Raw genomic sequence first — 27178 nt, forward strand, 5'->3', positions numbered from 1 at the left:
ACTTGTATTAGTGGGATAACATTGTTTACTGAGTGTTCAACAACTGCTGTGATAACAGCTTTAACGAGTTGGGAAGTAATAGGTTTATGCCTTTCATCGGATAAATTTTCAGTCATCCGATTTCCTCGAATTTACTAATCATTCTCTTAAGAAGTTATGGAATCAGTGGTCTTCGGTGAAAATTTTTTGATGGCAGAATTTTCGAAGTGCAGCCTCTGAATTGATTTTGTTTTCATAAACAACTTCACAAGAAATGCTCATTTCAACAAATATTGTAACTAATAAGAATAACATTCAACAATTGTGACAAATTTTATACCCAGAATTAGACAGCAACACGTGTACTTACTGAAAGGAAATTTGCTTTTACTTTATTTTCAGCGCCAAAAGTGTCATAATAGAGAGTTTTAGTTTTGATTTTTCACAGATCTTTCTCACGTTTTACAATATTACCATAACATATTTGGTTGAATTACACAAGTGAATATTTTTATAGACAGCATAGAGATACTTTCATTACCATCAACTAGTGTTTAACAAAACTGAAACCCGTCATCATTTATACTGTATCCAAATTAAAGAACTAGAATAACATAGGCCAAACGACTGAATAAAGTGTTAACAGTAAGAACCAGATTACCAGAGAAAGAAGAGAATGGATTAAATTAATTACTCCAAAAGGTGTAACATCGTATAAATTATGTTTTTTCATAACTCTTTTTTCTCTGTGGGCTCTAAGAAAGCAATGTTTTTTAACAACCCTCTTATTGATTCGGATAGCCATATACTGGAAACGTCGGGTAGTGAGGGACGAGACCCAACATATCCAGACGGTCCATCTACACAAACTTCATGGGATTTTAACATATCTGTGTGGATTCGATTCCGGATTTCCCAGAACGGCCCACTTCCACTTAATCGCTCGGCTATATGGCCGTCGATTTATATGATCTGTCTGAAATTTATTTTAGATAAACTGCGCTTTATACTAAGGAAAAACGAATTAACATCCTAGTCAATAAATGTCGATCAAAGTGCAATAGTAGCATAAAACATTATATTATTAAAATTAAAAATTCTTTAATGAAATAAACTATGTACTTGATGTATTGTTTTTTATCCTCTTATCTTTTTAAGTTGCTTAATTTGTCCTGTTTCTTTTTTGAATTATCGTTTATTTATCGTTGTTTTATATTTAACAAGTTGTATAATGTTAGATTTTTTCCTGAATATTTCAGATACTACAGAAGGAAAGGAAAGATAATTTCACAAAGCTAACTATTTCACAATTAGAAACTGATTCTGATTGTAACCAGGTATTTAAAATTAAAATAATAAATAAATAAACATGTTAATAATTACTTAATAATTATTGTAGTATATATGTATTTAGTTTAGATGGACAACTTTCTTTAAAAATCTATATAAATACTCAGGTCGTCCGGATAATTATAGTGATACTACTCTAGTGAAAGTACAGAGCATGGATTATATTAAGGACATTTGCTCATTCATAAAAGAAAACGATCGAAGGTACGTTTTAATATTAAGTATAATTTATTTTGTTCAGTTGCTATATTTTAAAATATTTCTACAATGGAATTTAAAGTATTTTTTCAATGAATATAATATCGAAACAAACATCTTGCTTCCAGTATCACTCTCCATGCATCATACATTATTATTGATATATTTTCTTTCTACTCCCTAAGTCTTCTAGCCGAGTTTTTCAAAACATAATGCATCTGTGTTGTAGTAGTCTATGAGAACTTTTTACTCTTATTCTCGGTAAATATAAGTAGCAATTTATAAATAAATTATCAGATTGTACTATTCGTAGTATTGTCTAGTTCGATAATATTGGTTATTGCTAACAACTGCAAATATTACTTTGAAAGCCATTTCATACTTGTAGTAATAGTTTCAGTATTCGTGTAGTATTGACTGTTTTAAATTATTGTATAACTTGAGTGTTACTTAAAAAATAATTGTAAGGTTGCTTTTTTGAAACTATCTCATTAATTGTACAGTGCGTTTAAAAAAATCCAAAAATCAACTTTTTGGATGAGATTACTTGTTTTTTGGATTTTCTTAATGTGTCCAACATCTACATAGGCCCATTTTTCCATACAAAGTTTTCCTAGAAGTCATTCCCCTAGCAGTCTCCCATGTGTTGCTTTGTCTTATTCCACCAGTCTGGTCTTTTGTAATAGATTCTATCTATTCATATACAGTAGAACCTCCATTATCCGGATTTTCGATTATCCGGATTGTGCAAAATAAACAAAAATTTTACGAATTTGCTGATTTGCACTTGGCGAATTACGACACTGTTTATGTACGTGATGGAATGCATAACTTTTTTTGTTTCAACAACGTCTCACCCAGCACAGTGGTCGTAAACTCTTAAATATATTTTACGTAGTAATAAAAATATAACTTGACATACGTATTTATAAATAATTTATATTCAAATTACATCATTTCTATGACCAAGGGCGGCGTAAGGCATGGACGACGTGGGCCACCGCCTATGCCTCGCGGTCCGAAGGGCCTCGCGCCTCGAAGGTTTATGCATTACTTAAAAGCCGCGAACGCGACGAAAAAATTTTACTCGTCATAAAACGATAAATAGTTTGTCAAATTTTTATTCATAAAAATGCAGTTTCAACTGCTTTTTATTTTATAAAATCCGTCTTCTTGCGCCACCAGAGGGCCTTTTAAACAATAGGTAGTCTGTTAGCGTTGGTCAGTAGTAGTCCAAATTCAATACGAACGTTTGTTTCTTGAAAATTTGATCACGATTTAAATACAGTATTTACTTTTAATATTACCGATATGTCATCGAAAAGAAAACGTGTTGTATTATCATTAAAAGACAAATTAAAGTATTTGTTTCGATTATCCGGATTTTTCCTTATCCGGACTACCTTCATCCCCAATTAGTCCGGATATTCGAGGTTCTACTGTACTTTATCTAAATCTCAGATACCCGCAGTGTACTGTTTAGTGTACTATACATCTTATTTTATAATTGGTTTAATTAAAATGTCAGTCACTCTGAAATGAAAGTGAATTCGCATAACATCTTTCTACATGTTTTCATTCTAATGTAAGCCTGTATGATAAAGATACCTTTTATATATAAATAAAATAGATTTTGTTAGAGATATATATTTTATAAAGATATAAAGAGCCAAACGAAAACATCTGAGATGTAAAAAATTGCGCAAAGTAAAAAGTTATGACAATTTGAATAATGGTCAAAGTTTTTTAGGAATTTTTTTTTGCTAAAGGTAAATTTGGCGCTTCAAAGCGAAATGTAAAAACATTAATACAGATAAGAATCTTGTGGGTACCTCTTCGACACGAAAATCGTAGACGGAACACTTTCAATACGTCGTTAGTAAAATCGTTATAAGAAGTTTTAATTCGCTTTTGAGCTTTAATTAAATTTGAGTTTTTTGTTATTCTGGATAACATTTTGAATGAAAATCATTCGTTTCCATACAATTTTATTCTTATAAGCGTAAAAATAAGCCATAAAAGTAAATTAGCTCTATGGGGAACTCCATGAACTTTGGCCTATTGATCCAGAAGTTTTGCCGGCACCTCACTGATAACGAGAAAGGCTTTAGTTTAAAATTTGAGCTTTATAGGCCCAGTACCTTTTCTCTACGAGCGTCTGAAGTGTCGGATGTAGAAAAGGACGAAAGTAAAGCTTTTGGTGATTTTTGCACTTTCCTTTTTTGCTTACATTTTAGTACCCTCTTTACAGAAAAACTTGAAGTTTTGCACACTACCTTAGAAAACAAATATCTTTCGAACAAGATATTCAAACTTACTACAGGCGTTTCGACCCCGAAAAATACAGAATTCAATTACAAAATTTTAAAAGTGAAGTAATAGTGATTACAATATTATTGCCGTATATCTTTCAGATAATTTATATTTTATTTTGTACACAATTTATCAAAACTTAAGTGTTGTTACCAACTAGCTGACTATAATAGAAAGTCTAAAATGAAGTATTTATAGTATAGAATAAGGAAATCTCTAATCAGGGAGATAGAAAGTCTTCATGCTTCCTATGAAGACTTTCTATGAGAAAATGATCCCTATTTAGATGATATACACGTAAAGATAACTCGGAAAACTCTGTGATCAGATATTGGTCGGATCGAAACAGGAGACTTTAGTGATTTTAAACACTGATTGGCCTAAAGTGTAATTAAGTCTATTATCAGGAGAAAAAAACTTTGTTGTTCTTTTGAATTTCTAGTTTTTCTTTATTTAATAAGTGAAATAGTATAAGATTTTTAAATAAAAAATAATTAAGTATCTTAAAAATCTTTATTTATAATACAGCTTCAAATAGTTGTAGAATAAAAAGTTATAAAACTAAAAAGTTTTCTAAAGTAATTAAAATGAATTGTTTTTTTAATCTTTTTTATGTTCAATAATATCTATATAATAAATTTATATTGCTTTAAACTTATACAATTCTTTCCAATTAGGGATATGTATAACTTAATTATTTGGAATGCTTTGCTAAGTCATTTATCTGAGGAAAATAAAATAGTTGCAAGTATTATTGAAAACATATTTCAATCTTCTTCCAAGAAAAATGTTTCGATGAGAACTTCGATGAAATGGGAATCTTGCATTGAAAATATGCCACTTGTACTTGATATTGGCTTACAAAGTCTACGGCTAAAATATGACTATGATAATATTAATGAGAAAATAGCAAAGGTAAAGTTTCAAAATATGTCCAAACGTTATGATGTAAAATTTATTTAAATTTTAAATTGTAGTTAAAGTTTAATGATGAAAAATCAATTATAGGTAACTTTCATTTAGTACGGTCTTTTTTTAAGTGAAGTATACTTTTGATAAATTATTTTTAAATTAAATGCTAATTAATTCAAAATTTTTTTGTTGATAAAGCTTCTACAATAAGACAACGAGCATTAATAACATTATCGAATTATACTAGTATCCCATAAAAACTAGTGGAAACCAGGTTGAAAAAGTAACGATCAGCGAAAACATCTAAATAAAGGAAACTTTTGAAAGTTGTGACATAAGAATACTGGAAGCAGATTTGACAGCAAGACTCAACACGTGAACAAAATGCACATTATATAGACTGCAACTACAGGAAGAAGAAGTTTTGGATGAAGTAATGTCACCATGATAATAAATCGGAAATTTAAGTATCGTCACAGAAGCTTTACTTTTTGCTCCACGCTTTTTTTTACTAATATTGCTCAAAGATGTTTAACGTTCAGCAAAATTAATGTAGGCGCAACGACTTTAAATCACAAAGTAAAGCTCGAAAACTTTTTCTGAGACGATGCTTATTTTTTCGATTTATTATTGCGGTGAGATTGCTTCATTTAAAACTTCCTGTACTTATAGTCTGTGTAATGTGCATTTTGTTCGCATGTTGAGTCTTATTGTCAAATCTGTTTCCAGTATTCTTATGTCACAACTTTCTAAAGATTCCTTTATTTAGATGCTTTCGCTGCGCTTTATATTTTTAACCTTGATTCGCCAGTTTATTTGTGAAATTTCAAGTATTCTTTCAATTATCAATAACTTAATAATTTACATGATAAATCTATTTATCTGACAGTCACTTGATAGCCTGTAGATTTTCCTCAAGGTCCCAGAGAATAAGTATGAAAAATTTCGTGCAGATCGACCAAAAAGCTAAGGAAAAAGAGAGATGAATATTGTCTCATCTAAATAGACAAAATCTATATCTATATACAGTGGTAGACAAAAGGTCTTAAAACGCGGATGGTCAAATTTGACACCATTCCAATACTTTCTCTTGTTATGTATACACAACAGTTGGGAAGCTAAACTGGACATTATTTTATAAATATTCTATTTTTAAATTATTATAATTGTATTAATTAAGAGATTAACGTCATGTTACGTCAGGCGTAGCCAACATACGGCCCGTCTAATGAATTTATGTGACCCACGATTAGTCTTTCAATATTAGCTACTCAAGTCCGAATAGCTCGGTGAAAAATTCTGACTCCTAAAAAAAGAAAAGGTCAACAACAATTCACTGTGCATTTAGACTTAACCCATCATTACAAATCTCTTAAGTACAGCGTAGAACGTTGATAAGGCATGATAATGTGAAAAATGTATCTGTAATCTCTATGTACTGTACAATTTAGTTTCTATGGAGTGACACCACAATGAGATCTCGCACCACCTCAAAATCTTCGTAGGGCAGCCTCTGGTACGGCCCGTGAAAAAAGTTTTCTTTCCAATTCGGCCCGGGGGCAAAAACTGTTGGCCACCCCTGTGTTACGTGATGGCTGATTAACCAATAATATGTTAAAATTTTAAAAAATGAGCTGTTATTTTATAAATACTCAATATTTTTAAATAAAACTTTCAAAAGGACTACAAAAGAAGTAGTCAGCCCTCGAAAGAGCTATTAAGCATACGCAGATTCCTTCTAGATTCTTCAGTGTTCAGTGTTCGCATTGTTTCTCGTAAATCTAGTGAAATAAGCGACAAAACGTCTATTGTGTAAGTCCGAAACGATCCAACGAACTTATTCAAAATTTATTACGTTCATAGTACACATCGTGGACACTAAATATTTTAAATTTTATCCATATTGGTTCATTAGTCTTGGAGTCGTGTAAATAACATAAGTGTCCTGCCCACATGAGCACACCTAGTTATTTTTAGTAACATGTTATTGATATTATAGTAATACACGTAAGAGAGGCTGATCGCAAGCGATTAGCATTTTACATATTTGTGAAGTTTAAGTAAATTTATCTGACTGATTTCCAGAATCTACGTTATTTGAGTGCGAAAAGCTATGAGAAAAAGCCCCGGTTCTGTGGTCTACATTATATTTTATGTTCTCTGTCCGAAGTAGAAAGCATTCGGCTGTAGCACTGCCGATTCTCGCTCTCGGTCTTTGTGACATTAGAATATGTAGTTATACACTGGTACACAGTACAAATTTATTAAGGGTACACCTAAAGAAATTTTAAATTTGTTTGGTTTTTTCGAGAATTTCTATAAACGTAAAAACAAAATAAATAAATATTAGAAAATAAACAGATAATTTAAGTAAGTATATTAAACAACCCAAAGATCTATAGGGGAGACCGGGGCAACTTCGGCATGCGGGGCAAGTTTGTCAAGCGCTTTTTTTTAAAAACAAATTAAAAGGAGACTTTGGTTATAGGTTAGGCAGTTGAGTTTTATTGGTGGCTTGTTGAGTGTAGTGTTTTTATTGTTCTCCAACAAGCGTAGTTGAATTATCAAGCAAATTTTCATTTTCGTTCAATTCCATATAATATTTTTTTTCCATTTATATTGAATTGGCAGGTTTTGTTATAATTCCATAATAACGAAAGTTACTTTTCCTGTTAGAAGGATGTAACTTCAACTTATTCACGTGGCCAGATCGTGGCTTGGCATTCTGTTCTCAGGGTTGTACTTAATGTTTCGAAATCATGACTAGCGGGGTAAGATCGGCAACATAAAGCCACATTAGAAGCAAAGGATAAAAATCAAACAGATGATAAATGAAAACATGTTTGCATTTGTTATTCATGTATATATGTCTTTGAACTTGCATTTCGTTGTAATAATATTAAATGGGTGTTGGATTTGTATTTCTTTGTTTTAATAGTGAATTCCAACTTATACATTGTTAATAACATAATTTTATATACGTGCCTATCTTGCCCCATTACTGTTGCCCCTATACCAGGGGCAACTTTAATAAAAATAATTAAAATAATTACAACTTTACAAAAAGAGAGAAGTTGCCGATCTTGCCCCTATACCCGGGGCAACTTCGTCAATTTCTCTTTTCTTGTAAAGTTGTAATTATTTTAATTATTTTTATTTCCAAACTGATTTTAACCAGTTCTATAGTAAGGTAACATTCCAATAGACAATATGCAAAGCTTTTTTTTCAGTTTACAGCAGTATTTATTACACAAAATTTAAGTAAAGCTTAACATGCCGATCTTGCCCCGGTCTCCCCTATATGTATACTGTATAGCCAAACGATTGCCTTAAATACTCGGGCTTATGGCTATGAAAAGTTTTAACTGAAATAAGCGAGAGTTATTAAAAAAATTAAAAATCTTAGTTTAAAAATTTAATTTAATGGAACGTTATTTTGGTGCTAAAATTTATTACTCGAAATTAAGGGTACTCTGGGGTAGCCTATAAATTCGCTTTAGCCTAAATTTTAATTTAAAATATTTCTAGGAATGTGTTAAATATATTGTATTACGTAATATAAATCAGCAAAATTTTGGGTAATTTGTCTATTATAAATGAAAAAAATCGAGAGAAATTAATATATTACAATGTGATAGAAAAGATCAATTGAACTTTGACAAGCGCTCCGATAGATTTGCGAACTTTGACCTTGTATATTTCCGGTCATAGGTCGAATTTTAAACTGCTGTTTGCGTCACGACCTAAACCGAGATGTCTTCTATTTGTATGAAGAAAGTTAATTTAAATCGGTTAAGCGGTTTCGAAGGAGTCGATCGTCACGCAAACGTCAAAGACGTCGCTAAAGAGAGCTCCGCTCAATAAGCATAAGCATCAGTTTTAATTTTGGTCTTCAGATATTGAGATTGTGAAGAATTTTTTTAAGAAATTTCGAGACAGATCTCTAATTGAAGACATGTAATATGACAATCTTAAATATTATATAGTTTTTATCGTGTTAGTTCTATTCTGAATAAAAATAGACCTGATTTAATTAGATAGCTTATTTGTAATAAATGAATTATTTTATTAACAGCATATTTATTAATTTAAGAAACATAAAATCTTTTAAATCCAGCAATTTCTTATATCTAAATAAATACACTATTTTAATTATTTTGTAATTATTTTATTTTATGTAGTTTATTTAACATTAAAGTATATTGTAAAGATTAATTTGTTCTTCATTAAAAGTGTTAAGAGTGCGAACAAAATTAAACTGATATACTTTAGTTTATATAATGGAGTAGTATACCACTATCAATAAACCTGATATTTTACAGAAATGTAACACAAGTTTCTTTTTTATTCGTTTTAGATAGCAAATTATACGATAGAGATAATGAATATCGCTGATGAAACTTTCGCCAAAGAAAAGTGGTTGGATGATGATAGTAGGAACTTCACTAGATTCAAAGTATATTTTTAAATTTAAATTATAAATTTCAAAATATATGATTCTTCAAAAAATGTTGGACTTTATTTATATTTTCCTTTTGTTCACTAGATTCAAAGTTAAATTGTAAATTCGGGAGATCGATTAAAATATATTTATAGACCATTACTGGATTTCAGGTATACAACTGTAAAATTTACATCATTTTTTAAAATGTAAATTAAATATTTATTCTAGTTTTATCTGTAGTATAAATAATGCAAATTAAGTAGTAAATAAATTAAGCAAATTTAAAAAGACACAAAATCATAAATTAATGAGCAAAGGTATAAAAAGTATGTACCATTCTATTAATTGGAAAATGATAGAAGATAGCTTATTTAGCCTACAAGTAGAAGATTGGATAATTGGACTTATAAATTTTACTTATAACGTTATAAAAAAAACTGTTGAAAAGATCAAAGTAATTTTTATTATATTCATTATTTTAAAGTGACTATTCTTTTTAAAAGTTTTTTTAAAATTATATATAAATATACCTTCTTAAATACATTTTAATCGATCTCCCGAATTTACAAATTAACTTTTTAACAAAAGGAAAATAAAAATGAGATTTAAGTCCAATATGAAGATTATGCAGAAACACTAGAATAAGTACTCAACTTCTTTTTTCTAGTAATTGTCTCTAGATATATTTATATTTAAATTTATATAGTCTACATTATCTGGCATGGGCGTCCGCAGAAAATTTTCCAGGGTGACAAAATTTCAAAGCAAATAATTACGTAAATAAAATTTTATTAATAGTTAAATTTTTGGGGGTTTCTTTTACAAATAGATTGTAGAATACAGTACCGGCATTGTATCAATACAAAAAGGCAGACAAAACGTCTAATAGGCGAGAGTGTAAGGTTGCACATCTCAATCAGATTTACGGTTATAATTTGTGGAATTTTTTACTCGATCCCAAGGAAGGGCAAAAGTTTCGTCTGCCCCCTCTCTGCGGACGCCCATGGTATCTGATTTTATATATACTGTATACATAATTAATTTGTTATGATAACGTCGCATCACCGTAACAACCAACACTACCTAAATATATCCTATAATTACGCCGTGTTGTTCCAGCCTAGCTTTTATTCAGTGGCAGTTCGGGGCGTTTTACCTCTAATGTTTATCATTGCCGACAGAAGTCAGATTATCTAGTCGAAGCTCGGGCATTCTATATAGAATTAATTTGAACGCATTACTCTTGTATCATTGCCATGCTCCTCTCCGCATTGCATACAAATGTCATATGTATTGCGAATTGTAGGTTCTATATTACCATATCCTTCGTCATCAAAAAGTTCTTCGGGTGCGACATCCTTCTCTGCAATTCCGACCAGTGATGATCGAACTTACCCTAAAATGCCATGTTAGAAATGAGTTATCATTATTTTGGTTGTGGTTATGGTATTAATCTTCGACTTACCTGTAACTAATCAGTAAAATCTATACTTTCATGCATTGTGACAATTATTATTGTTTGCAAAAAGTTTATAGCTTACCTCATAATAAATAATAATATACTTTCCTTACAGTTTTTCTTTCTAAAAGTTTACTAAACATAAAAAGTTTGTTCTACCTGTTTTATGATTCTTTTATTATGTTCTAAGTTTACGCAAGTATTAAAAGTGTTTTCTGCTACAGACCAGCATAGAGCAGGTAATGCACGAGCTATCAACTTTTTAGATACAAACTGATTGAAATTCCCTCCACTTGACTATCTTTTCGTGATGGGTTTGAAAAGAAGCTTAAAGGTATCTTAACCGATAATTTTCATATATTTTCTTTATTCAGATCCTGGTTATCTGTGTTTTGCGTATATTTTTATTGTGGATTGTTTAATGATTTTTCATAATTACAGTTAATTACTGTATTCTTGTGTGCGTGTATGATTGTAATAAAGATGGGCTATATACCTTTTTTTATATACTTGACTAGAAATTTGAAAATATTATTTCTATTTTATTAGTTTATTTTCCTTTTAAAATTATTATTTTTTTTAACTTTTTCATTTTGCATTCATAAGTCCATTTCGTAGATGGACGTTAAAAATGAATCAAAAATCAAGACATGAAAGCAATTTGCATAACTACAAAACACGTGTAAAATATTATTAGAACTAAAATTAAAGCTGGTAATTTTGTTTGTGTGTTTTATTAATGCAAATTATAAAGATAGAATTAGCTAATTTATACGAATGTAATTGATAATAGTATATTCAAATGTAGGTTAAAAATATGGGATATGAAATTGGATATGACGATGTATTGCTAAATGAGACATTTTTGAATAAATTATTTGACTTGGTAAGTATTAATTATTAGTATTTGCTATTATTATGTTTTAGTTTATGTATTTCTTTATTTTGAACTGTAGTAAAATCATTTTTATTTTGGTATATGTTACGTATATGATATACAGATGTTCCATGTCTGGTTCGATAGAAGTTATTTTGATAATAAATATCCACAGTCAACGTGAATTTGTAAAATGTTTAACAGGCTACATCCAGACCGCGTCTTTGATTGATAGAAAGCCTCGACACAGCCTTTTAAAGTTCTCGGAAACTACACCGCGTACTGAGGGTCTTTACCATTAAAATAATTTAAATTCGGCCCACGCGGAACGGTGGGCCGAATTTAAATTATTTTAATGGGGGAACTCCCAGTGTTTAGGCAACGGAACCGCGGCTGAGCGGTTCCGTTCCCTAAACACTGGGAGTTAGGTCGTGGGTTCGCGCCTCTCCAGAACGGGCTGACAACGTAGAATTTTCCGGATTTTATCCACGTCTGTAACGCCTGAAGAGGGGCCAGTTACCCTTAAAAAGATCTTCCGAAAGGCAATTTACAACAAATAATATATATATAACTACTAACCACGTCTCATCATATGTCCATCGAAAAACTTACCACGTTGTGCCATAGCCTAGTAGCTCTCGCCCAATATACAAGACAACTTAAATTCTTAAATAAAAAATATAAACATCGACATAACTCCTACGGGCTAGGCTTGGGGACACCATGTATAATGATGACGACTGGATTTTAACAAAATTTTGAAAGTATTTCCATATGATTGATTGAATATTATCATTGTCCCTTGTCTCGTTAGTTATCCCAGATAAAATCCCAATATGAATGTCATTAATTTCCATGGGCATTTTGAATCGTCTTGCATCATATTTAGGCCTATTATTAATGTTCGCCTACCCGATTATTTCATTTGCAAATTAGTAATATTTATAATGGATAAATATTACTAATTTGCAAATGAAAAACACTATGAAAAAAAAACAATCTAAGAAAAAAGTAATTCGAATCCGAGAGATTTTTTTAAATTTTTTGTGCCCACAGAGCAAAAAGAATTTTATGGGCCTGTTTTCATCAATTTCATTATGGGTTCGGCCACGCTCACAAAGGGGCTGTCGGATGGTGAGGGATGGGTCTTGACATATCCAGGCGGATCACTCCAGAAAAATTCCTAGGGCTTTTCGAATTATCTGGATTTAATCTCGGCTCCTCAGAGTGGTAAACTGCCACCTTAACTGCTCGGCCATCCGTAAATAAAAAGTTGTTTAGTGACTAAATAAAATTAGCCGCATAATTTTTCCTTTATTAATATTAGTAATGTATATTACAGTTTTGATTCTTATACTTGATAATGTTGTTCTTTTACATGAATACAGTTATAATTATCATTTATTAAAATGAACAAATGTTTTCAGATAAATGTCACAGATATTTATATTCAGAATACTTTTGAGGCCAAGAAGTTTATGTTTATTGATTCTTTCTTTATGGGAAACTTATCTAAAGCTCTAGAGGATGAAGGGTATTATAAATTCTATGATTTCTTTAATATATAAAATTGAATGTATGAAGTTTAGAAGATTCATTATGATTTATAAGATGTCAGAGGGTAATTTGAAAATACGATTTTTCTTTCAACAGTATTATATATCCATATGTAGCCAATGCCTTTTTTATGCATTCAGGAGAAGACGAATATATAGGTAAGCATTTTTCATATTTAAAAACGCTAAAACATTATCAGAATGCCTTTGTAAATTTAACTTTAGGTCAGCGGTTTCCAAACTAATAAGACTTAAAATTCAAAAGATATTTGCGGATTCCTATATATTTGTTGCATTTTTTATTTTTTATTTTACAAACTTTTTATTTTTATTGCCTATACAATATTCTTGCCAAATTCACGATATTGTCATTTCCGCAAAGTTACATTAGCCTAATATTATTGTAAGCTTAAAGCATACATTATCTTTCGTTTTCGTTTACCGTTGTTTTAAAATTTCTAATTTTGAAGATTTTGCTGTAACTACTTACTACTTTTATTATACATGCTTAAGCCCTAATCTAGCATTTAATATAACATGTACAGTACAGTATTATTTCGAAAATACATTAACTGATCTTTAATTAAGAAAATACTGTACTAAATTTTCTTTTAATATTTTATAAGCCATAATTCAATGAGCAAAATAAATGTCGGCATCTTATTAGAAAAAAATCTAAAATGGCGATTTCGTGAATTAGGCAATTTAAAATTAACTTACTTCGTAAAATAGGCAGAAAATTTCTCTTATTTTTTAATCGGTTTATCTTGCCGATTAAAAACACTATATATAGAGACTATATATTAATCCTATATAGGCCTATTAATTAAAACTATATACTGAGAAACTATATAGATTTTTTTATAGTTTACAAAATGAGCAACATATACAGTATACAAGGTGAACTTAATTAATTTAAAACTTCTACTTGTGAAACGTGTAACATTCAATACTTAAAGCGCGACTATGCAAACCGTGAGTGAGCGAGAATATGTGGCGAGAAGAGGTGATGACGTTTCACGCTCTCTGTTTCTCGCTCACGTTTATTATGACCACACAGACGAGAGCGTGAACCGTCATCACCTCTTCTCGCCACATATTCTTGCTCGCTCGCTTCTGCATAGTCGCATTCTTAGCGGAATAATCTTTTGGTTTAGTGATTATTTTTTACTTTGTTGTTCGTTTTGCTTGTTGTTTCCTGGTGTATATGTGGATTTTGGAGAAGCCTGATGACAAGGCCTGTAATATAAATTTTAAATAAATAAATAATACTATTGCAATGTAAGAGTATATATTAAAATAGGTGATAAATAAGTTGATGGACTATCAAACAATAAAAACTTCGATTTTTAATTTGATCGTCCAGAAAAGTAAGATTAAAATTTACAAAAGTATTATTTTCAAATAGCACTAATAAATGATGCCAAGAATGAAATCTGAGCCAAGAAGATTGACTCAGATTTCAGTCTGTAATCTGACAACATTACTTTTTTCATAAAGTAAGGGAAAGTGGGGTTTGAGGCCCAGCGGGTAATGGGGCCCTCTGTTCTTTGGCTAAACGGTTAAGAATTTTCATTCCCAACAGATGCTTGGGATTGAAAATTCTGGACCGAATACACATCTAGCAGCTGCAGAGCCAACTTCGAATTCTGAATATGGTGGCTGTTCTGTGCACATGCCTGATTGTATGAGGAAAAAACAGTTTTCTTCTTCTTTCTTCTCATTAGAACACTATCATTTGTTCGACTGTAAGTACTCTTGTATAAAACTTATTGTTTCAATAATATATATTAATGGTAAACTATTCCTTCAACTATTAAAATACATATGAAGAAAAGATTTACTTTATCTCTTTGTGTCTAGTCAAGGTTAGAAACATAAAATGGCGTAAAGGGGTAAATGGGACTCAACAAGAATCAGATGATAATGAAGACGATGACATAGATGCAAGCAATGGTAATAATAACTGCATCATTTGTGGAGAATTTGGTAGAAACAAAGAATTGTGGTACAGATGTACTGTCTGTGCTGTTTGGGCACATTCTGAATGTAGTGGGTTTGATTCTCCAAATGATTACATTTGAAATTATTGTATCGACTGATTAGTTTTTAATTTAAAGCGCTTGAACTTTTCATTAAACACAAACTATTTTGAAAATAATACATATATAAAAAGTTAATCATTTATATTCAAAAACTTAAGTTTTCTAGTTTTTGAACAAACATTTCTAATGTTTCAGTCTTTTTTCAATGTTTTTATATAATGGTTCTTTTACCCCTGCTGAGTAATGGGACTCAGTGAAATGTTTTGTTTTTTTATCATTAAGACAATATGGTGAGAAATACTCAAGTTTTGATACACGCACTTTATTTCTTAGAGTCCATGTTTGTATCATTCAAAAAACTTCTCATAATATTGTTAAGTTTTCTTAATAATATGCAAAATACTTTAGGTATGCTCCATTCCCCTACTTTCCTCTAAATTTAACATACGATTTCATAAATCAATTAGGAATTTTAATGAAAATTTCGTTTTCATGAAAATATTTTTGATTGTAGAATTAGTTTTACTAAAATTAAAAGTTAATAATTAGTCTATTATATGCTGACATTTTAATCAATATTATATAATTACAGTAATACCTTTAGGAATTTTACAACCGCCATTTTACGCCCACAAAGCTCCTAAGTAAGTACGATTTAATATTATAAATACGGTAATAAATAGACCTATTCAGTTTTTTCCATATTACTCTTTAAGGGTCGGTTATAACTTTGTCATTATTCTAAAGAATAAACTATGCACCAGTTACTTTGTCTTTATAGATAGCTCTCAGCTAATTAGCTGAAAATTTTATCAAGAACATCGGTAAACAAGATGAAGGAAGAGAAAAATGAATAAGCGAAAATGTACAGGCTCTGGACAGACAAAACCCTTTATTAGTAAATTTGGTAGATACTGTGTACAGCATTTTAGTATACAGAGAAATTATTGTTATACAGTTTTATACAGTAAGATTACTCTGTACTCTGACAAGTAATGTAAAACTGCAGTTTATAAATCGAATTCAATTTTAAAAGGTTGCAATTTCACGTATATTTGAAATTTAAAATCACTGTTCAATGCAGTAGGATCTCATACTTCTAAAAATATGCTGTCAGAATAATCTTCGTTTCAAAAATCTAAATAAAGATCTTCCATAGTGGAATTGGAGCAGATCAGCCATCTTGTTTCGTCTCTAATCTAAACAAATAAATTTTACTTGCACAAAATCGACCGATTAACTTATCCAGTAGTTTATCCCAAAAATTTACAACGCATTGAGATTAATTCTATTGATCAAAACTGCAATTTTCCCTAAAAAATTAAAAATTGTTTTAAATATTTTAATTCTGTTTTATATTTTTTAAATTACTGCTCTGATTATTTGATGTATTTCTGTATTATTTTATTTCTATAGTTATCTTAATTATGGAGCAATTGGTTCCGTTATTGGTCATGAGATTTTTCATGGATTCGATAGACTAGGTCAGTATTCGATTTTTTAAATATTTTATTTAATATATGTGTAAATTTAAATACGGTATTGATATTTATTTCAAATTGTTGTGATGAAGCTTTTTAATAATTACCACTGCTTGAAAAACATCTGAACATTTATTTCTTTTCACTGATGTATGTACGTAAGTTTTCATTAAAAAATTAGGAGTTTCCTATTTTTCTCTCACAAGTTAGCACAATTGTCTCTCAATTGTAAATATTCTAGACATAAAAAGAAAAAAAATAGATTATATTTTTTACTGTCTACAAATATATTTCATATATTAGGCTATAATTGAAAACAAAACAGCAATATGGTTATTTTTCTTTATTGCTAGTATAATTCACAGTTAATTCGAGGAGCATGAATGAAGGGTGATAATTCCATCTTTACTTATCATAAATTATGAGATTAAGATCGATTTCGAACCTGAATCTTTAGCGGCAATAGGCTGATTTCCAAGTAGCCTTTGGTCGAAAAGACGTAGTAAGAAATATTTTATATATTCTTTTAAAGTTTGCCGTTTAGTTAATATTAATTGTTGTATACTAATAATATATACTGTAAATAATATAACATAGCTATTTGCTATGTTTTGCTTGCTTATATTGTTATGTAAATTCAACTAAAAAAAAAAAAACATGTACTACTCTGTATTTCAAGTTATTATTATTATATAACATTGTATTTTGAAATATTGAAAAATAATAAACAATATAATAGATTTGTTGGAAGAGAAATAAGTAATATTTGATTAGGTGGAGTTATTGAAGATCGAAATTACAAAATCTTATTACACTAGTGTATTATTATTAGTCATCAGCGTGTTTCCAAATTAAATGTTTTATAAATTAGTCCAAATTATATTCTCTATTTTACTCTGTAACAATTTTTGCATGTAATATTCAATGATTTCATTTTAATATTTTAAAAATTATTCTTCAATTTGTTTTATTTTTATGTTGTTTATATTTTTCAGTTCATTTCCAGTAATTATGAAAGTGATAAAACTTTTATTTTTATCACTTTCATAATTACTGGAAATTATGAAAAAATAATATAACAAAAATAGCCCCATGCGATTTACTCCTAGAACATATTTGGATATAATTCACTGATATGATAAAAGAATCATTTTCGTTCTACTGTACACTATAAGCCTGATAAGATAATTCTTCAGCAGTGAATTCAGAGATAGACCAATTATAGATCACTCAACATTGAAATAGATATTTTAGCTCTCTTTTTGAACGTTTTCCACTTAAGTTGTTATTTTCACGAAATATTTACTACATAAGTATGAATATTGGTCACTATATGTGTGAACAGACGAAATCTAGATGCAAATCATAATAATGCTACTGATTAAAGCAAATCAATACTCACTGCCTTAATGTTATCGATTACCAATTTTTGTTAGAATTGATAATTTGATAGAAAATAATTTGAGATTCTATTAATACGTAGACTAATATAAATTAATTTTTAGATGTTAAAAGTGATGACGACGACGACGACTACGAATCACCTATAAAAATAGATTGGCCTGAAAATTTTCTAGATGAATACAGAAGAAGAAAAGAATGTTTCATTAAACAATATTCGGAATATCCTATAGCTGAAAACGTTACTGTAAGTAATATTATTTTTCTTGTTTCTGTTATCTAGAATTGTAATACATTTCCGACTGTGAAACAATAAGAACAAATATAATTTTACTATTTTAAACAAATTAAATGGCGATTCTACAGGACTAAAAAAACGTCAAAACTAAAAGCAGCAAAATTCTTTAGTGTATATCGTACGAAACGTGGCTGAAAATAGTGTTACAAAATCGGGAAATTAAACTATTGATATATGGAAGCAAAGTTGGGGGCTTGAAACTTTGGGAAATTATTTGGAAATTTTCTTTTTAAAATATATTGTTTTAAATATATCGTGTACATATATAATGAATTTATGTACAGTACAATGTGTACAGTACATGTATAAAGAGTACACGTGTATGTAATAAATATGTGTATAATAAATGGTTTTTTTTAAATTCTTTCATTTTCTTCCTCTTGTGTTGTTTACACTTTCGTTAAGATCATTAATTCAATACATCATATCCTATTTAGTTTTATTTTAGCCCGTAGACATCTTCGCCGCTGTTCTACCAAAACCATCAGATTGATAAATAATACTTCCTGTATGATTCTTTCATACAAACCGTGTGATTAAACTAACTCCAGAGATGCACGACATTTTCACCAACTCCGAATCGTTTAATGCAGAGTTTAATAAAAACATGTATGTTGATACTGATTGTTTTTCTGGAGAATATGAATATTTTGAAGAGGAATTTACATGTAATTTTTAATAAACTTGAGTGTCTTTTCTCCAGTGTGTGTATGATATTCATAAGAATTTTTGTATCTACTAAGTATTGTTAGTTGATAATTTTTCAAAATTATAAAACATATTTGCTATTAAGATTGACTGACTGGCTGATTCATTTTTCCTTTTTTTCCCTAATTTTTAAAATGTCATTCTGATACACCCTGTATATATAGGACAGAACATTTTAAAGAGCATTTCTGTTTCCTGTTTGCTATGAAAAAATATTTTTACTAATTAAATACATTTTCAAACAGATTCAAAATTAAAAACAAATTTTCGAGCTATATTTAAACTGAAAATAATATTTTATTATTTTTATAATTAATCTGAAATATAATATCAGGAATGAAAAATTTATTTAAAATATTTTTAAAAGTATATTGGTTAAACAAATCTTTTTAAAAACAACTTAGAATATTTTTAATACTTTTCTTGTTATTAATTCTCTATGAAATACTATGTGTTTAATTAAAAATTTGCATAAGAAATTATTATTTTATGATAAAATATAAATAATTTTACAGCTTGACGGAAACTCGACAGTTTCCGAAAACATTGCCGATAACTGTGGACTCTTTCATTCCTTTTGGGTAAATTACTACTTCAAAAATGAACATTAGCATTTTTTCAAATGTACTGTTAATATTATTTTATATATTCTATAGGCATATGAGAGATATTTAAAGAAACACGGCGAAGAGCCGAAACTTCCAGGACTTGACTTTACTAATAGACAGATGTTCTTCATTAGAGCAACTCAGGTACAGTACCTATAAATATCCAGACTGTTAATATTTTAAACAGATATTTAAATATTCAATGTAATCTTTAATTTCATAATGGAATTTAATGAGAAAATTAAATATGTGATTATATTGGATTATATATATTACCTTTCAAATAAATATATATATATATATTTATTTATTTATTTATTTATTTATTATATCACCTAGNTTAAAAATTTTTATATTTTTAATTATCATCAAATGGCTAAAAGCTTAAGTTTGATTAAGGGTAGGGATAGTTTTATAAAAAAATTGTAAATGGTAATAATGAGTAAAATCATCATGAAGTCTGATCTTACTGGAGATACACACAAACCTCTTTATCTCCCCATCCCACTGACCTTTACCTACCAAAATTAAATAGCATCAATCCTCCTGATAAATCTCTGCAAAATTTCAGAAATTTTCCACAAAAAGCACAGGAGTAATTAAGCTTCAAAAATGGTGAACAAAATCGTGTCCCCACAACACTTGCACCTTTACACACATACTAACATCCATACATACAGAAAAATACCCCGAATTTTTTTGCATTTCTCGGTGTATCAAGGTCCCCTGAATCGAAAAATGTAAAAATCTGGGATGGTCATTTTTTGACTGATCGCCATACTTTCCCTCTGTTACGAATAGCCTATATAACAGCCGAGAAAGTAATAATACGTAGATTGCTTCTGAAACTTAAACAGTGAAAATGAAACAATGCATTAATATTAAATATTGCTACAAGATTAGGATATTCTGAGAACCATCTATAACGAGGCAACTATGTCGAAGAACCAAGTGTGCGAGTGGTAGAACGATTCAAAGAAAGTGTGGAAGATGTGAAAGAAAATCCAAATCCAGAAAGACAAGTGACCATACACAACTCAAAGTTATCGCTAGCATTCATGAAACAAATAGACGAGATTGGCGGCAATCAAAAAATCATCTGACCACATTAATGACGTTTCACACACGAATCTGTACCTAGCATGTTCCGTGACAATCTCAAGATGCTCTGTACAGTAAGTATAGGCCTACTGTGCAATGAGTTTTCGCAGTCAAACACTATTTACCAAAAAAAAAAAAAAAAACAAGACTTCTATGCTTTCACTATCGCCTAATCTGGCTCGGGTAGACCTTTTCTCTTTCTAAAGTTTAAGTAGAGTTTTGTTTATTTCAATCATGTATTGACGTCATTAACTTCTCTGCTATCTTCAGATTGTTGTAAGTAATAAATAATCAAAAATTGTTGCACCCACATAGTAAATATTAGTTACTTTCACGTATAAATGCATAGAATGTAGTATTAATCCATCAACACGCATCTATTTCACAATGAAATCATTTTACTAGCGAATTCAAAAAATATATATATATATATAATTTATTAAACTCACACACTTTGTAGGCAATATAAATAATATATATAACAACATAGCAATAAATTAAAAATAATCATAAATAAATAATACAACGTGTTATGATGTGCCGCCATCTGTTGATAAAGAAAGACAACAAATAAAGCCACAAACAATCAAAGAAATAAACTTTGGATATTATATTATATTAATAACTAGCAGGTGGGCCCGGCGTTGCTCGGGCAAAAGTAACGATAACTAAGATAAAGATTATTACGTTACAGTAAACCTTACCCGTTTTCACAGAATGCAAGAATTGGGTCCCCTTGTTTCCAGACTAATTAGAGAATTTTTAGATGGGTCTAAAAATATGTTCGATTTCCCGCAAAAACGAAAAAAACTGCATCTGCGTCTCGCACATCGCTTTCTCTTAACAATTCCATTGTTACGTAACACTTCCATTGTTGAAACTTCCATTGTTACTTAAAACTTTTATTGTTACTTAACACTTCCATTGTTACTTAACACTTCCATTGTTACTTAACACTTCCATTGTTACTTAACACTTCCATTGTTACTTAACACTTCCATTGTTACTTAACACTTCCATTGTTACTTAACACTTCCATTGTTACTTAACACTTCCATTGTTACTTAACACTTCCATTGTTACTTAACACTTCCATTGTTACTTAACACTTCCATTGTTACTTAACACTTCCATTGTTACTTAACACTTCCATTGTTACTTAACACTTCCATTGTTACTTAACACTTCCATTGTTACTTAACACTTCCATTGTTACTTAACACTTCCATTGTTACTTAACACTTCCATTGTTACTTAACACTTCCATTGTTACTTAACACTTCCATTGTTACTTAACACTTCCATTGTTACTTAACACTTCCATTGTTACTTAACACTTCCATTGTTACTTAACACTTCCATTGTTACTTAACACTTCCATTGTTACTTAACACTTCCATTGTTACTTAACACTTCCATTGTTACTTAACACTTCCATTGTTACTTAACACTTCCATTGTTACTTAACACTTCCATTGTTACTTAACACTTCCATTGTTACTTAACACTTCCATTGTTACTTAACACTTCCATTGTTACTTAACACTTCCATTGTTACTTAACACTTCCATTGTTACTTAACACTTCCATTGTTACTTAACACTTCCATTGTTACTTAACACTTCCATTGTTACTTAACACTTCCATTGTTACTTAACACTTCCATTGTTACTTAGCACTTCCATTGTTACTTAACACTTCCATTGTTGATGGAAGTGTTAAGCCTTAATCCTGTCCCTCTCCCCCGTGGGGAGGAATTTCGAAAAATCCCTTCTTAGTGTGCGTTTTCATGACGTACCCTATCTGTGTACCAAATTTCAACTTTCAACTCCTAACCGTTTGGGCTCTGCGCTGATTATTATTATTATTATTATTATCAACCCGTCTCGATTATATATTAGATAGCTTCTTTTAATTTGTCAACTGTTTGAAACTGTCTGCCTGCCTCCTCTACAAAGATCTCTGCTCATTATTTTCTATAAATTTTTCTAATCGATTCATAACTTCTTGGTGGTCATTTCATAATATCACTTTTTTTTTAGACTTTAGCCAATCCTCTGTTGATTTTGACAAATATGTAAGAGCATATTTGTCAAAATCATATCTTGTTGATATGATATATCAACAGGAACGACTTTTTCCACGTTCACTGATTACTTTAGTGAAGGTTTACATTTACTAGTAATAAATCACATTCACTGCACAATCCATTTTCACTGTAATATACGTACTGTACTGTACATAGTATATATACATAATTAGTTATATATACAGATATTTCATAACTAATTATGTTAACAAAAGAAATTATCTTTTAGTCTTAAAGTATCTTTTTCTGTAAACTTGTATATTGATATAGACATTTTTTTCTAATAGATGGAATGCGAAAAAGTATATAACATGAAAGAAGAATTCAGTTCTACTTCTCATAGTCCAGGAATATACAGGCGAGAAATAATTAACATTTCTATTAATTTCAACTTTTTGATAATCTTCGTATATATTATGTTATAAATGTTAATTATTATCTGTCAATAAACACCAGATGTCTTACAATGTAATAACTCAATACAGTATGTATACATTGGGTTATTACATTATTAGACATCTGGTATTTATTGACAGACAAACATTAAAAAGACAAATCCGTTTCAATCTGTTTATAAATAACAAATGTTTTATAAGTTAAATTAATATATTCGTATTCGTTGACTGCTTAATAGTTTTCATATTTCTATTTAAATTGTTTATTAGTGTTTAAAAGGTAATTTAATAAGTAATTTTGATCTGAAATTTTACAATTCTATACAAAAGATTTGTCTTTTCATAAAAGGAAAAAATCGAATTTTTGAAAGAATTCCGGTAAAAATTAAAAATAAAACTGCAAATAATTGTGCAAATATATTAAAATAAGGCAAAAGTGGCGTGTCAGGACGTCGAAGCTGCGAGTGACTTTTTTTGTGAACATTACATAAACATAGTGAAGTGACAAATAATAGTCTGTTTGATTAATTTATTATTAAATAAGTGCAAACTAATATTATATACTTCAAGTTAAAGGAGGAAAGTAATATTTCAAAAAATAACATTATGCAAAGATCCCCAGTTAAGCGAGGAAGACCGCCACCTACAAGATCAAGAACAGAGAACAAACAAGATTATTCAGGTTCTTCAAGCTCAAAACTCATTACGGACTATGGAATACAGTTAAATAGTGATTTGCAAGAAGAAATAAGAGAGTCTAACCAGCAAAATTTATTGAGTTCAACAGGTGAGTCATCTAATATTAATGCNTCTTTCGCATGTTTTTTCTTCTTCTCGCGTCTGCATAGGCGCAATTTAACACTCGTAAATATGAACGTTATAATTAATTTATTGATCTCTTTATGCGAGGCACCAAAGCACTGACGTGTCTGATGGGTCATAATTTTATCTTATAAGTGGTTTAGCGTGTGATATATTCGTAGAGAATGATATCCGATCCCAATTATCCATGAGAAACGATAAAATTTTAATCAGATTTGACTTCGGATTCCTAACTTCATATCTCACTAAGCGATCGCGAAATAAAATATAATTTTAATATGAATAAAAAATAAATAAATAAAAATAATTTTAAATTAAGTTTTTATTTTATTTTTCTCGAAAAATAATTTAATGATGACACAATGAACTTTCTAAAACTATTTTGTAAAATAATAATAATCCAAAATTAACATTGTTGCAATAAATACGAATACGAACAAACCAATAGAAATTACCTAAATTTGTATGTATATTATTAGATATATTTGATATTGCAAACTATTATAAAAAATAAAATTTACGTTTTTATGCATTGTAGTAAATACGTAAATAATAAAAATATTTAAAATTAGTATGAGATACGATAAGTTTATTTTCAACTAAATTATTCGAGTATTTAATCAATCCACTCAGGTTTTAAGTTTCGTGATTCGTGAATATTAGAAAAAATATATAAATACAATTACTGATTCCATTAGCAATTAGCAACTTATAATTTTTATGCATAATTGATTAACTATGCTTAAAAATTAAATTACTGTACTTTTTCAAATATAAAACTTGGATTGATGGAATAAAACAACGCAACACTTGAGTGATTTGTTAAAGGGGTACCTCCCGGAAGGACTTTTTATGAGAAAACTGGTCATATTTAGTGTCCGACATGTGAAAGTAACTCGGAAAACTCCACTCAGCTTAGCCCGTTGGTCAGGCGCTAAGCTGTGACCTACAATCAACTGTCAGCGTTCAATGGTCTTATCCACTCCGCATTTGTGTGCAGAAAATAATTTAAGCTTCTCGTAAATATTTGAAAAATCATTATCTAAAATGTTTGAAAAAATTACTAAAATTTATACAGTAGTGTCCGGAAACTCGATTATCAATAACTCGACTTTCAGTAAAACTCGTCGTTTCGTTTATTAAATAAGTAAATAAATAAATGTTATCTACTTTATAACACTACTAGCAGGTGGGCCCGGCGTTGCTCGGGCAAAAGTAACGATAACTAAGATAAAGATTATTACGTTACAGTAAACCGTACCCGTTTTTACAGAATGCAAGAATTGGGTCCCCTTGTTTCCAGACTAATTAGAGAATTTTTAGATGGGTCTAAAAATATGTTCGATTTCCCGCAAAAACGAAAAAAAACTGCATCTGCGTATTGCACGTCGCTTTCTCTTAACAATTCCATTGTTACGTAGCATTTCCATTGTTGACACTTCCATTGTTACTTAGCACTTCCATTGTTACTTAGCACTTCCATTGTTGATGGAAGTGTTAAGCCTTAATCCTGTCCCTCTCCCCCGTGGGGAGGAATTTCGAAAAATCCCTTCTTAGTGTGCGTTTTCATGACGTACCCTATCTGTGTACCAAATTTCAACTTTCAACTCCTAACCGTTTGGGCTCTGCGCTGATTATTATTATTATTATTATTATCAACCCGTCTCGATTATATATTAGATAGCTTCTTTTAATTTGTCAACTGTTTGAAACTGTCTGCCTGCCTCCTCTACAAAGATCTCTGCTCATTATTTTCTATAAATTTTTCTAATCGATTCATAACTTCTTGGTGGTCATTTCATAATATCACTTTTTTTTTAGACTTTAGCCAATCCTCTGTTGATTTTGACAAATATGTAAGAGCATATTTGTCAAAATCATATCTTGTTGATATGATATATCAACAGGAACGACTTTTTCCACGTTCACTGATTACTTTAGTGAAGGTTTACATTTACTAGTAATAAATCACATTCACTGCACAATCCATTTTCACTGTAATATACGTACTGTACTGTACATAGTATATATACATAATTAGTTATATATACAGATATTTCATAACTAATTATGTTAACAAAATAAATTAAATTAAAGAATATGTGAATATGTACGCGAGTAATAAGTGCAAATTAAACAATTAATGGAAAAATATTGTTTTAGTAAAGATAAATATGGACACATGAAACTACAACCCCTTGTAATAGGGAAGTAATTCCCATTAGACAATAAACTTATTCTGATTCTGAAAATAAGGCAAAAGTATTTATTCTTGGGAAACAAATGCAAATGAGAGATGAATTTTTGTGTGAAAATTACTCTCTGGCTTATAAAAAATTGCAGTGTGTGGCATATTTTAAATTAATGTTAATGAAACGTAAATTTTTTAACGTTGTTCATCATCAAAAAATCAACAAAGATGAGAGATGGGACGTAGCCTACAGTAAGAAAATGGTGATTGTTTAATTAAGCGGCACACAACATGGATGACTCTAAAAAATTACTTCTATTCGTGATTGACTAATTAGCTACACTTTTTTAAATATGGAAATAATAATATAGAGAATCCATATGTTATTTATTATCTTTGACAACTAAGCTAATTATCTCTTAATTTGATTTATTTCATACTAATTAATTATTTAAAAATCAAGAAAATTCTAGGCACGTGAATTTGTAGACATTCCATTGCATAACATAAAATTTTGTTACAAAAATTGCTTCTAGCCCTTGGTAAGCCCTCACTATTATCTGCCTCACGGTTGTTAATAATTTAATTAATATAATAAAATCTTGTATTGCAATCTATTACATCTAATATATAATCGAGACGGGTTAATAATAATAATAATAATCAGTGCAGAGCCTAAACGGTTAGGAGTTGAAAGTTGAAATTTGGTACACAGATAGGGTACGTCACGAAAACGCACACTAAGAAGGAATTTTTCGAAATCCCCCCCCGGGGGGAGAGAGACAGGATTAAAACTTCTATATACATTATGGATATGAGCCAAACGGTTAGGAGTTGAAAGTTGAAATTTGGTACACAGATAGGGTACGTCACGAAAACGCACACTAAGAAGGGATTTTTCGAAATTCTCCCCCGGGGGGAGAGAGACAGGATTAAAACTTCTATATACAT

At 29.8% G+C, this 27178-nt stretch overlaps 1 protein-coding gene across 1 annotated transcript in view; it reads left to right on the forward strand.

Annotated features, from left to right (window-relative positions):
• LOC111618718 (endothelin-converting enzyme 1-like) overlaps window positions 1–27178 on the forward strand; it is a 50601-nt gene that overhangs the window by 21188 nt on the left and 2235 nt on the right. The window contains exons 8-20 of the mRNA XM_023360288.1: window positions 1239–1316; window positions 1394–1533; window positions 4518–4755; window positions 9110–9208; window positions 11464–11541; window positions 12960–13066; window positions 13186–13247; window positions 15726–15777; window positions 16550–16617; window positions 18120–18262; window positions 19537–19602; window positions 19678–19773; window positions 23107–23177. Coding sequence (XP_023216056.1) covers window positions 1239–1316; window positions 1394–1533; window positions 4518–4755; window positions 9110–9208; window positions 11464–11541; window positions 12960–13066; window positions 13186–13247; window positions 15726–15777; window positions 16550–16617; window positions 18120–18262; window positions 19537–19602; window positions 19678–19773; window positions 23107–23177 — 1298 coding nt within the window. The remainder of the gene's footprint in view (window positions 1–1238; window positions 1317–1393; window positions 1534–4517; window positions 4756–9109; window positions 9209–11463; window positions 11542–12959; window positions 13067–13185; window positions 13248–15725; window positions 15778–16549; window positions 16618–18119; window positions 18263–19536; window positions 19603–19677; window positions 19774–23106; window positions 23178–27178) is intronic.

This window comes from Centruroides sculpturatus, unplaced genomic scaffold, assembly GCF_000671375.1.
Source record: "Centruroides sculpturatus isolate CEXI.00-Female unplaced genomic scaffold, Cexi_2.0 scaffold236, whole genome shotgun sequence".
NCBI classification, from domain to species: Eukaryota; Metazoa; Arthropoda; class Arachnida; order Scorpiones; family Buthidae; genus Centruroides; species Centruroides sculpturatus.